The sequence below is a fragment of the Rhea pennata genome, chromosome 10 (genome assembly GCF_028389875.1).
Source record: "Rhea pennata isolate bPtePen1 chromosome 10, bPtePen1.pri, whole genome shotgun sequence".
Lineage (NCBI taxonomy): Eukaryota > Metazoa > Chordata > Aves > Rheiformes > Rheidae > Rhea > Rhea pennata.
This window is the reverse complement of record NC_084672.1, coordinates 20,686,773-20,701,533: the sequence shown is the minus strand read 5'-3', so window position 1 is coordinate 20,701,533 and position 14,761 is coordinate 20,686,773. Positions and strand designations below refer to the sequence as shown.

General features: G+C 45.2%; 1 protein-coding gene across 2 annotated transcripts in view; it reads right to left on the bottom strand.

The window, feature by feature from the left end:
• UBE2Q2 (ubiquitin conjugating enzyme E2 Q2) overlaps positions 1-8,155 on the bottom strand; it is a 42,858-nt gene extending 34,703 nt beyond the window's left edge. The window contains exon 1 of one of the 2 annotated variants that reach the window (XM_062583915.1): positions 7,929-8,155. In XM_062583915.1, the coding sequence (XP_062439899.1) occupies positions 7,929-8,114 (186 nt within the window). In that variant the 5' untranslated portion in view covers positions 8,115-8,155. The remainder of the gene's footprint in view (positions 1-7,928) is intronic. The other variant, XM_062583914.1, reaches the window with a different exon arrangement.
• Positions 8,156-14,761: the final 6,606 nt, after the last annotated feature.

Genomic DNA, 14,761 nt, shown 5'->3' with positions numbered 1-14,761 from the left:
TGACCTTCAATTAGGCACAAGCTAGAAGCCAGTAATTCCAAAGTTCATAAAACACAAACGTAGCCCAGATTATTTCAAGTTCCTCTCTCTATCAAGGTGCATACTTTGAATAGATAGCTAAATAAATTTAGCTGATAAATATCAACATTATTACAAGAAACCTGAAGTAGCAAAGACAAAACCTCACTTCAGGTTGTCCCATACATCACTACAGACACAGCATCACAGTTCTTAGGCTCTTCTAGGAGGTCAAGTCTCTACAATCAGCTCAAGAGTCATTCTTCAAGGTATTTAGCCTAGACAAAACATGATTCTGTTATGTGAAATTGCATATTACCTTTGCAAAAATGGGTTTATCAGACTGCTTTATTAGTTGCTATAGCCTCCACCACTCTCCTTATGAAACGAGGACAAGAATCTTCATGTTGTCCAGTGTGCCATAACCATTCAGAATTAAAATTGGAACTTTAAGTATAAAAATAGAAAGAGTTACCTTTCCTGATAAAAATTCAGTTACAGATCTTCACTGTGAAGCAGCACTTTATTCTCCAGGATATCATCATAATAAAACATGTCATCTTTCAATTCAGACATGAGAATTACTCTAACACTTTTGTAGGAAACTACAAAAACTGCAGATTTTTAATGCAGCACCTCATAGTAGCCAGAATCAACTTACCTTGCTTCTCACACACACACACAAAAAACACCCACTATGTGCTTGTAATCCTCATTTTGACAGTTGTTGGAGAATTGCTGTTTTAGAGCCCTCAGCTATACATGGCTCTCTTCTTTAATGTGTGCAGTACACAAGCATTCAGGTCAGCACTGGATTATCAAATAAGCAACAAAAAGACCGGCACTAGAGAGAACAGTATTCAGGAAATCAGATTCTGCAGTACTATTTCTTTACCAGTAGCACAGTATCTTATGCATCCCAAATCCTGAATGGCTGAAGGGAAAGTCTGATAACTTGAAGCAAATTATCAACTCAATATAATCATTAGGAGTTATTAATCACCTATATCTGCAACTCCACAGACAGGTACGTTCAAGGAAGAAGGAAAAAAAAAAAAAAAAAAAGAAGAAGAGAAGATCATCAGCTTCAAAGCTGGAATAGCCAAAACTGGCTTTTAACATGGTTAAAACTGATTTAAGAGAGGTGGTTGCAACTTAGTCCTGACACTTTATTCCTCGCCCATACCAGCACCTTGCCAAGATGCAAACAAGTTTCCCAGCAGACTGCCTCTTTCCTCTATCCCTTAGACACAGGTACACCCCATATGCACATTTAACATCACTTTTGTTCTTACTCAAAAATACAGGCTCTTACTCCTCTTGATTCATTCTACCTTCAGAATTTAGGTAGTTCCCTCCTTTTTTTTTTTTTTTTTTTTTTTTTTTTTTAAAAAAAGGTGTTCAGTTTGTTCATTTTATGCACTACTCCCTGTTCTACCAATGGCATAGCACCCTTTCCCTTCTCCCAGGGGAGAGCTTTCCTTGTTTTTTCTTCTCCCCTCATAAGCTTTTCAGCACTCCGGACTGATCTCTAAAGATGAGAATTTCCATTCTTACCGCTGCTAACAGGTCCTGCAGCACTCCAGGCAGCACTTGCCAGGTTCCCAGCTCTCCCTTTGGAGCCCCATTACACAGCTACCATGAGGACTGCTTAGTTGCTGGCCTTCAGATTACAGCCCTTCAAAGGGGACTTTGCCCTTCGCTTGTGAATTTTCAGTACCACATAGTTCAATCAGTGTTTATCATTAAGTTAAATACCGCACTGTAAGGCAGTTATTTCCTGCTTTGAAATTCAAATAACCTGTGGCATCTTGAACACAACCGCACAGGAACGCTTGGCAATTTTTTTTTCTTAATGCTACCATACAAGTTCTGACAGGGCTTACGTTTCTGTCTTTCTGAATACCACATACTGAAGAAGCTATTGGAAGATCTGCTACTTTATTGAACTCTCTCTCAAAGGGGTGAAAAAGTTAGACATCTGGAGGAAAGGAGAACATGGTCCAAACTAAGTCTCTAAAAATCATGCATTAACCACACTACAGTACTGAAAATGACAAAATGATTTGTGTGCATCAGACAATAAACATATACATAAATAACTGATATCAAAAACAGGTAATAAAATGCAGGAAAGATCATGAATTTAATACCATGTTCAAGGACTACAGCTGGAAAGAAGAACTAGTAAGATAGACTAACTGGTGTATTTGTTTCTAACAAAGATCAATAAAAAAAATTAAACTCATATCAGCTTCAAATGTAGTGAATACATACAGGCTGATACAGCATCTAAGCATTACATAGTATATCTTTTCTATCTTTCATTTAATTTTCCAGGCAGCTTATATTAATTGGCCACAGGTCATTTTCACTTCTTCCACAGTGCTTGCAACTGAAGAAAGAGTGGAGTGCTTATTTAATTGTAAACTATCATGTCTCTAAAATGGCATATTAACACTTGTATTCTGTAAAACAAAAAAGAATATCCAATTTCAGTCAGGAATTCAGGGTGTCATAACCTTTAAGTACTATACTAAGGCAAATAACTGGACAGTATTGTACATAGTGCAAAGCTGAAGCTAACCAAAAAGTGTTTATTTCTGTTTATCAGCTTCTATAACCCCTTGTTCCTACTGAGAAGTAGCCTTTATAAATCCAAGCAGTATCCAGAGGACTGGTTATGTCTTCATACCTTCTGATATCTTGAAAGGAGTTTGATTTTAGAAGTAAACCTTTATTTCAGTTTGACTGGATCAGTTCTCTGCCAACCAGTTATCAGCATAAGATACTAGGCACCTGCGGGGCCCCTCGGGACCAACACTGGCTCAGGCATCCCATGCAGAGGCAACCCAAGTACCACCAAGGCCAGGGTCAGAGCTTGGCAAACGGTTCTCCGTCAGCAGCGCTGGCTTCATCAGCCATCCCCAGCACTCATTCCTATGCCCTCTGTGGTGCCGGTACAGCTGCTTGTGCAGTCACACAGTAAACCAGACTAGGAAGTGATCCAGATAAACCATAACCCAGTAAAGAATTTTTATATGCCAGCCAGGTCCTTAATCCAATAGACTCAATGCTGGCCACCTAACAAGGCACATAGTACTGCTCACAGATCGACAAAGGCTAAAGAACACACAAGATATGATCAGACTTTATTCTTCCTATCATCTGTAATTTTTAAATTCTTTTGAGGATACCAACATGTCACCTGTAAGCAGTATCCCCAGGCATAACACAGACCAGACACCTGCAGATTCACTCTAGTCTGAATAAGTCTGAAGATGCCCCTTTTTTGTGAGTACACTTGATCAATTCCATTCAGAAGTTCTGATTTTGCAGTTTTTCAATGCAGACAGATTGACTGCCATCAAGAATTTGGAAGCCCTACATTATTTTCCAGAACAGAACGCACTTTCAATACTACTCTCTACTTTTCTCACTGCAAACAAACAAACCCACAACTTTGAGAGTAACAATAAGCATTCTTGCTTCTCACTGCCTAAGAAAGATCTCTGGTAACGCCAATTACTAATTCTCCAGGTTTGTAAAAAAAGTAAGAAATTTTGGCAACACAAATCAGAGGCAGTCATCACATACAGCAAATGCTCTTTATAAATGCAATGAGGTAGCCCTACACTAAGCTGCGGTTTCTTCAAAAGTGCATTATTAAGAAGCATACAAAAATCACCAGCTATCATTCAGTCTCTTACAAAGACTTCCTCAACAGCTAAAATAAGGAAACATATTGAGTAAAAAGTAGGTGTTAATTGAATGAATTACTCTTAACTCTTAACTTCAAAAAGGCATAGAAAGTTCCTTCAGGACCACAGTAGTTCCATTTCTGAAATTACTATATCCTTCCAATTCACGTAAGTAAGCCATTTGGCATAGTGCTTTTTCCTGTATGTTCAAATGCTGGCTTATGTTGAAGTTTGTTTGAAGCCCATCATTGTGGCCTTGTATGATATTTTAGAAGTACTTTATACACTACAGAAGGGAAAGAGCAGCTGAACTGCAGAGCCTATAAGCACTGGCTACAGCCTTTTACACTTGCAGCACAACTAACCTGTCACATCAGGAGATAAGATCCTATGTCTTCCAGGAATGAAAGATTCTCCCTCTACCTTTCTGTAATATTCCTTTCACAGTTCCAGTCTTAGCATTGAAACATAAGATAAAACCCTCAAGACTCTGCATTTTGTTATTTGCTTAATTTTGTTTTGCTAAATAAAACAAGACTGAACTTTTCAATTTCCATTATGTAAGTGATATTATGATTGATAATAGTTACTTGAGTGCTTTTTTTAAAATCTGTAAGAAAGTACATCTAATTCTAGTTAGAAAAGTAAGCGTTATCAAGATAAAGCTGCATATGCATTTTGGTTTAGTACTTGCATCCATAGACTGTCTAGTAATCTAAAAACATCTGTGGTTTGAACTAGAAGTCTCATTCATTATGTGGTTAGTTCTGTGTACAAATAACCTTTTTAAAAGGTTATCAGCTATCTAGGCACTAGTTAAGAGTATGTTCAATATTAAAATCTTATGCCTCTGAAGAACCACCATATCTTCTAATATACTTATTTTCTGTACATATCCAACTTGTCAAAAGCTTCCCAGGCAATACCTTTTCATCTGTTCTGGTTTAGAAGCAAAAGTAACTTCTTTGATGGGAGAAGACCTTATCTATAGACAGCAACCTTTCAGTCTTTCATGGTAGCTTCTAACTCTGATTTAGCAGTAAGCTGTCATTCAGTGAAAGCGTAAGATACGTCTTCTCAGCAGAGAGGCAAGAGTATCCTGGTGTCAGCCACATTACACGAACTGAATTGTTAACGTACAAAGGGTATCACTGCATGTCAGAGTCCAGTATCTGCCTGGGACAAAATCAGCTCCTAGACAGAACTGGCACAAACCCTGTTCTACCCATGAGTGCTACTTAAGGACAGAGAACTTCTACTGAAGCTGTGTATGGGTAGACAGATATTAGTATCTAATATATCTATCCCAGCTTCTCTCTGCAGAGATTATATAAAAGCAAACTACATGCTTTGCCAGGTTTTCAGCAGGCCAGACCAGTCCTTTCTCTTGCAGTAAAAAGGACTGAACAATTGTAACGGACTTTACAATACTGTCACACATGTCTGATAGGGTATCAAATCAAAACTACATATTTCCTTGAAAGATACTTAAAGTTATGATCAGCCACAAGCTACTCTAAATAAGCCCACTGCTTTGGTATTTTTATTAAAAAACAAAACAGATTAGGACCAGGATAAATGCATATGCTTTGTAATAGACATTGGTTTATTCAGCCTGATTAATTAAAACACAGTTGTTAACCAAAAAAGGAACCTAAAAAAAATGGAAATGAAACTCCAGAATGGAGACATTGCTGTTGGCGTAACAAAATGGGAATGTGAAAGGACACAGCCTGAACAAGTTCAATAATTAGACAGTTCTCAGGAATAAGAAGCAATGTTTCTGACAGAGATGACTCCACCCTACACTGCTTTTAAAGTAATCTGATTAACCATTTAAGTTCCAATATGGGTCACTCCCAGCAAGATTAAAGGACAGACCTGGACAATATTTGTCTGTCACTTCATGAAACAGGAATCAGCTGCAGAATAAAGTATCTTATTTTAATACCAAACATCTGTAAGTATCACACGCAGACTGTTCCTAGGTTGCTGCAGCAAATGCTCAACTAACAGTTCTACAAACTTATATTGCAGGCAATCAAAATATCATCATCTTAGCGAGAAATTCTATGGCAGACTTCTAGTCAAACCTTGGCATTTAGTCTAAGTGACCTGAGGAAATCCACGCAGTTCCTAGGCAGACATTCTCCCTCACCTCTCCAGGAGAATGTTTTCTCTTTCCTTTGCCTTCTCTCTCTAGATTGGAGAAAAGAAAAAGATCCATTGTGAAGATCAGAGCAACTTAGTCATCAGCTCTCTTCAGACTTAGAGCAGAAGCTACTGAATGTTTCCTTCCTACCAGGTTTCTCTCCATCTAAAAACTTCAACGCTGCTAGACAGAATTCACTTTACCTAAAGTGTCAAGGTACCCAAATAAGACCAAAAAGAGGAAAAGTGATCATTCAGCATTGTGCTTACTCTCCCCTTAGGATTTCTGGGTGTCCTGAAGAACAGTCTAATACAAGGTTTTGTTGAGTAAGGGAACTATCCTTGAGGGCTTTATCAGGACTGTAAGGGTTAAACTGGTTAGAAGCAGCAAACAGCTAAAGTTACATATTTGCACTACAAATCCAGAACAGATAGCAACTTCTGATGCAGGGGGGGAGTTTCTGCAGAGAAAACATTTACTAACAACTTTATAACCTTACCAGCTTTTACATGCTAGTACCACCATGTACAGCTCTAGTTCCCACATTACCTTGATTAAGCCTTTCGGAAGTTCTGCAGATCCACTGCAGCACAGTAAACAAGACTTATGCCTTTCTAGTTTACAGTACCTACAGAAGAAAACTGGAGGCAGTTAGGAGTCAGAGCCAAAAGACTCAATTCAGCAAAGAAAAAGCCACTTCTTGTCACCTTAGGCTCTAACCAAAAGCCTAGGACAGCAGTCCAGAGGCCAGTTTTTTTTTTCAGGTGCCATCATCAGCTTCACACTTGTTTCCAAGAAAATCATCCACTGTATCTCAAGATGCCCTATCCTACTTATTTTTAACAGACAGGCAAAATAGCCATCTACCTGAGAGAGCCAAAAAAAATCAATCAATATGGGAAAGCATCAAGCTGCTCACAGACAACTGCAAAACAGAAATTCCAGGAAGTTTAGACTTAGCCTCTTTCCAAAGCAGAAGTCTTGGCTAAGGATTGAAACAGCCTTTTTGCAGGTCTTTTTGCAAGCAATGCACCACAGCCGTAACAGCACAAAGGACCTCTTGACCTTTAGGGCCAGCAACTGCAATGGCAACTGCAGACAGCTTCCTCAGTAACACACAAAAGCAAGGAGTGACCTAAGCTTCTCTTCCTCACTTGTTCAGACACACCTCGGCTAAAGGTCTACAAAAAAGCGGATGTATTTCAATGCAAGTTAAGCAACCTGAGGAACAGATGTACCAAACCACAGATCTAAGGCACCAAAAGCTTCAGGCTTTCCTACTAGCAGCTCTGATGTTTGTCATTTGACAGAGGAATAACCCATCAAATTCAACTGGCAACCGACGGGGCAAAAACAACTGGGCTTTTATTTTGAGAGACTGATGGAGAAGGATCATGTTGTGTGGAGAGTAGCGACTGGCCTCCTCAGTAACAAAACACTACCCCTGCACTGAAATAGAAGTGTTCCAGGGAAGTCACGCAGCCCACCCCCGGGCGGGACGCAGCTGAAGGGGACCCGCAGCACGCCGCACCCTGCAAGCGCCGGGCGAACAAAGCCTGCGGGGCGAGGGCAGGGCCGCCCGCCCGCCCGCCGCTCCGCGAGCCCCGGCCCCCCGCGGCCGCGCGTCCCGGCGCTCGGGGTGCCGCCAGGGCGCACAGAAAAGGAAGGAAAACAACAGAAAAACAGGAACCCGCCAGGGACTCAAGGGCAGGGCGCCCCCGGCGAGCCCCGCGCAGCCACCCGCCGGTGCGAGGCGCTGCCTCGGCCGGGTCACGGCAGGCGCCGCCGGCCCCAGGCCGCGGCGGCTGTGGCGCACTCGCTATTGCGCCCGGCCGCCGCCTCGGGGAGCCCCCGCCCCGCGCTCGGCGCGGCCGGCCGGGCCCGGGCCCCTCCCCGCGGCGGCGGCCGCGCTCCCCCGGCGCGGCCCCGGGCCCCGGCGCCCTTTGTCGCGGCGCCGCCCGCTCGGGGCCCCTCGGCGGCGGCCCCGCGGCCGCCGCTGCTGAGTCACCCGCGGCGGGCCGCCCCCCGCCGCCCCGGCCCCCGGCCCGGCCCCGCACCGTGATGTTGCAGTGGATGGTGAGCGGCGGCGGCGGCTGCGGGCCGGCGCCCGGCGGCGGCGGCAGCAGCACGAACTGGCAGTGGAGCTCGTCCAGCTTCCAGGAGACGATGCGGAAGCGCTCGTGGTCCTTGTCGAAGATGGACTCGAGGAACTTCAGCTCGGCCTTGAGCCCTGACACCGACATCCTGGCCTCATCTCCGGGCCCGGGCCTGCGCTGCGCCGCCTCGCCGCGCCTCAGCGCCCGCCCCGCCGCGCCGCGGCCGCCCGGCCGCCCCGGCCCGGCCGCGCCTCAGGGGCGGAAGATGGCGCGAAGGAGGGAGGGAGGGAGGGAGGCAGGAGGGCGGGCGGGCGAGCGGGGCAGCGCAGGCGGCGGGCGCCGCGGCGGCTCCTTTGTACCAGCCTCCGGCGCCCGCTCGCTGCTTAAATGGGCAACGGCGGCGCCCGCTCCCCGCGCCCGCCTCGCCTCGGCCGCGCCGCGCCGCGGGCTGGGCCGCGCCGGGACCGCCCGCCGCCCCGCCCCGCCTAACCCGGCCCGGCCCGGCCCGGCCCGGCCGCCCCCCGCGAGCAGGGCCCGAGCGCGCCGGGCGCCCGCCCGCCCGCCGGGAAGGGCAGCGCGACCGGAGCCCTCCCGCGGGCGGCGCGCGCTGCCGAGGGGCCGCTGCTGTACGCGGTGCTCCGCGACACCGGGCGAAGCCTCCCCGCGCCTTCCCCTCCCGCTCTCCATCCCGGCCCGTCTCCAGGGAGCTGACCGCAGCCGGGGCGAGCAGCCCCTCTCACCTGGGCCACGGGCGAGTCTCCTGCAGTGGCCTTCTTGGTTCCGGAGCAGCCTTTAATCTATGCAGCGCACGCACGGCACAAACTGGAATAGAGAATTGCCCCCCCCTTTTTTTTTGCATTGATATTTTATATTATAAATCTTTAATTCCAGAGAAAATAGCAGCACTTCAGAAACCACAAACTGAATCTTGTCAAGCAGTGAGAACTCTAATCATGATCCAGAAAAGCAGTTACACACATGCCCAGCTCCAAGCATATGGAAGCCTTATTGACTTGTGGGCTTGAAATCTCCCATCCTTCCAGCAAAGAGCTGCAAACAACATGCTTTGCTACAAAAGAGGCCAGCAAGGGTTGACACTGGTCAAAAGACTCTTAATGAAAGATGCCAGAAAGTCCATGGAGAGCAGAAAGACCTGTTTTCTTCAGCTATCATTTGAAAGACTCCTATTAAAGTGCAAGCAACTCAGTTTTCCTCAAAGGGCTGAACTGCCTGTTGCTGCAGCTTGTGTGGCCTGCGCAGCAAAGACGGAGCAGAGGTAACCACTGTCCGTCCAGGCAATGTCAGGCAGGATGCGGACCTCAGTGAGATAAGAGAAGATTTTAAGCACAAGGCACATTAGCTGTACCAAGTCCTCCTATGGAAAAGGGAGGGCCTGGAACAGCCTCTCTGTGGAACACTGGAGATAAAAACCAAACAAACCAGACTTGGTAAGCCATTGCATGATGTGGTGCATGAAACAGCACACGAATGAATTTCATGACTCAGTCCTGTTCCTCTCATATAACAGGATTTTGGCCTTGAATGCCTCACTGCAGCAGATAGGTGCGTAGGCTCTAACCACCAACGTAGCAGCCCAAACCACACCTTTCATCATGCCCTTACCACAGCCGTCTCTGCCCCTACATCCGTTCTTCTCATTCTCCTTGTCCTCCTTCAGTGTCCCCACCTGCTGCCTCTTCATTGACTGTGACGCCCCAGTTTCTGGCTGCCGGGTAGCTGAGCAGTGGGTACATGCTGGTGGGCCATGTGCGTGCCGTGTACACGCTAGCTGGCCAGCTGGCTGCAAGGCAGGAGAATCTCCCAGCCACCCAGTGATCCAAACATCACAGTGTCTTCTGCCCATCTGGCAGGCCAAACATGTTGCTTAATTGGCCAAGTGCATCCTGCAAGCCATATGTTGTTTAAGTCTGGTCTAGAACCTTTCCCAGCTCCTTCAATCTGCCTTTCTGTTGCAGGCTTCAAGAAGCGACATGCAGCTGCACAGACACCACTCCCCTAATTCTGTTGCACTTCTCTATATTTAGGACGCATTGCGCAAACTGCAACATAACATCTCCTCTTGGGAATTCATTTTTGTGATAAGGACCGTAAGCACACATCAGGGATCCCTTGCTGTCCAGGATACAGCAGATTGCTTTGGAGGTGTAAAGAGTTGTTCATTGTGTCTGACTCATCCCTGTTCTTTCCTTCAGGGACTTGCCCAGGGGCTTAGACATGAGTCTCACCTTGGTCACAAGCTGACTCAGAATAACCTGAGTTTCCCAAAGACTGACATGAAAGCACATAGGGGAACACCTGATTACCTAATACAGGAAACTAATCCTTGCAGAAACCCTCAAGAAGAGTCAAATTCTAGTAATTACACATACTCTTAAATTTCCCTTGATCTATATCGCTTCTAAGCGCTACTTCTTCTACCCTTACCTTTCCGTGTGTGCCACCCCACAATGGAAATGGGACTCAACCCAAAGTTCTCAGGGCCAGCACTGATTCCTGCAGATTCCTCAGCAGCTTGCACACATCCATCTTCAGAGCCTCCAGTTAGGGCATCCAAGGTCTGCAGGGTCCCCTGCAGGACACCTGATAGCTGAAACAAACTGGCAGGTCTAAATGCAAGTGTTCTTTAGCTTACCTAGTGGAAGAAAAAATAGAAATGCAAGTAAAATAACAAACACTTGCATATATTCCTTAGTTTAGATGCTTCACCACTCTTTTCATTTGTACTAGTGTTTTCCAAACATTTCAGAATCTGTCCTTTGCCTTTCTCTTCCTGAATGTGGATCTTCACCATCACAGGAACCTCTCTTCATTTACCATACAGCCAGATTTGTTTCTATTCTTGGCTCTGCACTTCAGCCAAGCATTTCTGTTATGAAGATAACACACCTTCAAAATCTTCTTAGTTTCTTTTTCCCCCACTTCATTTTAATATAACCAAGTTTTCTAAGAGTCCTCAACAGAAACTCCCAGAACAGCCAGCTGATTTCTCACTGCTTTCTCAGGTAGAACTGTCAAGAAAGCAAGAGGCAAACAATTCAGACCAAAATTTTCTTTCCCTTACACATTTACTGCCTGCCCTGTCTCCAACATGTCAGCTAGGCATGTCCTGGTGAGAGGCCAGCAGCAAGGGGAGAAGAGAGCAGAGGGAAAGATGAGCTCTGGATAAACCAGTAAAAGGGGAATGAACAATAACGTTGGATGGATGGACTTTCATGAAAACATCAAGAGTTGTCTGAGACTTAAAGAAAAGGATGTACCAGAGCAGGGATGAGTTTTAGTGCGTGTTAGTCCTTTCTGTCTTGTGAATGCCTTTACCAGGTCTGCCATATTTCCAGCTTTCCTCCTCAAATGAATCTACAGGAGCTTCAGTTTAGGGTTTGTGTCTGATAGAGGATTGATTTCTTTCTCCAAGGGTAGTTTATGGTTTTGCTTTTCACTCTCACATCTTTCATTTACAGCCTTGCCTTTAGAAAGGGTCTTTCTGCGTAACTCTGATGTCACCTTTCTGAGAGGGTTGAAATGGCAGGCACCAACAAAGGAACTGCCATTTTAGAAATAAGACTCAGCTCTTTCTCCCCAGAACAGGAGGAAGAAAAGAAAGGGATAAAGTGAATGAGATGGGAGAAAGAATAAACCATTTTTAGCTGATCCTGTGGCTGAAAAGACACTTAAGTTTTTTCTCAGGTAGCAGCAGAACCTGAGATGAGAAGACAAGTAATAGCTGATACACAGGCAGAAAAGGATAAGGCAGGAACCTTTGCTGAAACCTGGGGCACAGGCAGGTTACAGCCACTGCAGAAAGATCATGGGTCAAGTACAATATCAAGAGGATCCTGCTTTTCAAAGATAGTCTAAGCTTTTCGATCACCAGAGCTGCTCTTTGTGTTCCCTTCTGAGCTTTGAGCATCAAAGCCATTGCTTCAGTAATGAAATCATTTTTCAAAACATTTTAGAAAACCAATACATCAACCCATAAAAGCTGATGAAACTGCTGGGCATTGCAGTTTCAAAAAACACCACATGCAGTGGACATGGGATTGCTTAGTTCCTCAAATACCTACTTTACTTTTAAAGGCTGTAACTGTTAAGGAATGTCATTTCAAAATCTATTTACATCCTGCAGAAGCTTTGCACAGATAGCAGTGCTATTGCCCAGACATGCAGGGAGAGGGGTCAGAGAGGTGCCCACAGGGACTCAAATACTCTGGCAATGAGCTTAGTATTAAATAAAATGCAGCAAGGCTCTAGACGGGATGGTCAAAGACTGCTGAAGTAATTTCAGTTGCGATTTCTGTGAATCCTTCCCCTGTGGTTGTCAGCAACTGAATCAAATAGAACCTTCCTAAGAGTGTTTTTGCTCAGCCAGTGAAGAGCATTTATAATCCTAAATAGGAAACATCCATAACTTTTATTAAGACTTCATAAATGTTTGTAGATCTGTAGTTCTGATAATATTTCTATATATTACTGAACAGTGTTTCAAAACAGTGAAATGCTGACTAGCATCTGCAAAGCAGGGGTAATGATAAGATACGAAGGTCATAGGAATTAATTCATTAGCGAAAAGGTGCAACAGGAAAGCAAAGCCATGCTTATCACAGTGCTGCGGATGGGGATTAGAATCCACTGTACAAACACATAGCAACCAAACTCCTTGCACGTGAGCACTTCACAACGTACAGTAAGGAAATATGCCTAGTGTTCCTCTTTGAGCATTCACACAGCTTCTTAAAAACAGATGAAAAACATGCCTACAAAAGCAAGAGAACTCTGCAGCTGTGCCTGAGGCTTGCCATATCATAACCCAACAGGACAGGTTGTGACAAAAAGGAAAATGCAGGATCATTTTCCCAAACCTTCTGTGGGCGAGGGGGGACGTAGCTGCCTGAAGCATGGTTCACAGTATGGTAACGCATATTCTCTGTCTCCCTGGGACTCGCTGCCCTTCCTTGGCATCCATACAGAGTCATGAGCCTTGCAGGGCTCAGCCGGCTTATCTCCTCTTGCCACCGCAGAAGCTTAGCAAGGGATGGGCAGGGAGCAGAGGTCATATGTGAGCCTCAGTCCTGCTAATAGCTCTTTGGCTGGAGGGGGGAGTGATGGAAAATGAACCTAGATCAAGTACTCACAGCACTGCAATGCACTCAATCACAGCTGAATGTGCAGCTCTTTCATCCCCTTTCTTTTGCTATTTTGATAGGCAGTGAAATAGTTAACTCCGACAATATTTAAAGCTTCAACACTAGTCATCAGAACTGGCATGCGCTGAGATGAACCGGGCAGGTCGGAGTTATTGTTTCAGATTCTGCAAACGCAGCCAGACATCAGCACATCAGTTAGCCTGGAAAACACTAATCAGATGTATCTCAGCAACCACAGCATCCAGGGCTTCTCAGTTATTGTGATTATTTTTTGTAGGCAAGTTTAGCTTTTGGGGAACAAAGTGGTGCCAGTGCCAGGACTGTCTCTGCTCATACCCTCAGTAGAAAGTGAAGAGTACTAGGCACAGGACACATCCTTGTTTTATAGACAGGGGAACTCAGGTACCTTTTGGGAAACACTGTCATTGCTGAACTTGATGCACAGATAGTTTCAGGACCTGATCGTGCTTTACCACTGCATTAACTCAGCTAGTTTAATTTCTGACCCAGCCTAGGAAGAGACTTTTCTCGAAGCTACACAGTGAGCTGGTGTCAGTGCTGGGATTTGTCCTGCTGGGATTTTTCCACGCTGGGATTTGTCCTGCTGATGCCCGGGTTATCAGCTGAGCCCAGCTTCCCTCTGAGAAGAGCTAAGACACGCCAAGCCTGGGGCCCATAGCGCAGCAGGCCTGTGCTCAGCCTCATGGCAGGCTGAAGCAGGCACTACTCCGCTCTCTCTGGCCATGCCCCCATCCCCCAAGGGGAGGAGGGAAAGCGCTGTAAGGACTGCCAGAGCCCCAGTACAGTTGTGTCTGCTCCTCTGTGCTGGCAGAGCTCAGGGGGACATGGAACAGGAGAGGTGGAAGGGGGCTCAGGTCTGAGCCCTTCAGGAAGCAAGGAGAGGTGTCGCACCTGTTTCAATTGATGTTTTATGGAACAGGGTTGGTGTCAGTCAAGTTGCTCCCTGATGTACCTCGTAAGCGCTTTGCTCTCGCTGTCACCATGCCAGGACCAACAATGCTCCATCAAGGCCCCAAAGCATCCATGGAAGTTAAGATACTGGCAAGTTAGACCAGTGATTTTCAATGTTTCTCTGATTTGCAGGCTACAGGGGTACATAAACTATAAGTCAAGAACTATCAAGCTCCGGTATGGATTTTTTTTTACATACTCTGCCTCTAATGATCTTTAAATACCAAACACAAAAAATCTAGGTTGGTAGATCCACACTTAAAAACTTGGTTAAGTACATTGGAAAATTAATCCTTATATCTGTATGGATGAAAGATGAACAGAAAAGGTAAGAATTTTCTCCATATAAAGACATTATAAAGATCACCTGAAGGATGAAGAATTAATTTATTACTGAGAAAAAGTCACAGAAAACAGCAGTCTCAGAGAATTAAATGCAAGGCCAAACTTAAGAAAAGAGGAATAATCCTAGCAATGACCATTTTGTAAATCTGACTCTTTTCACAAGGAACAAATTCTGAGCACAAAAAGCCAGTATCACAGCTGAAGGATAATAGACTCACAAGCAGTTATATTTGCCCTGGAGTTTCTAAAGAAGGGAACCTCCTATAGCTTTACCACATTAGTGAATGAAAGGGAAGTGGTAGGACCAACTAATTT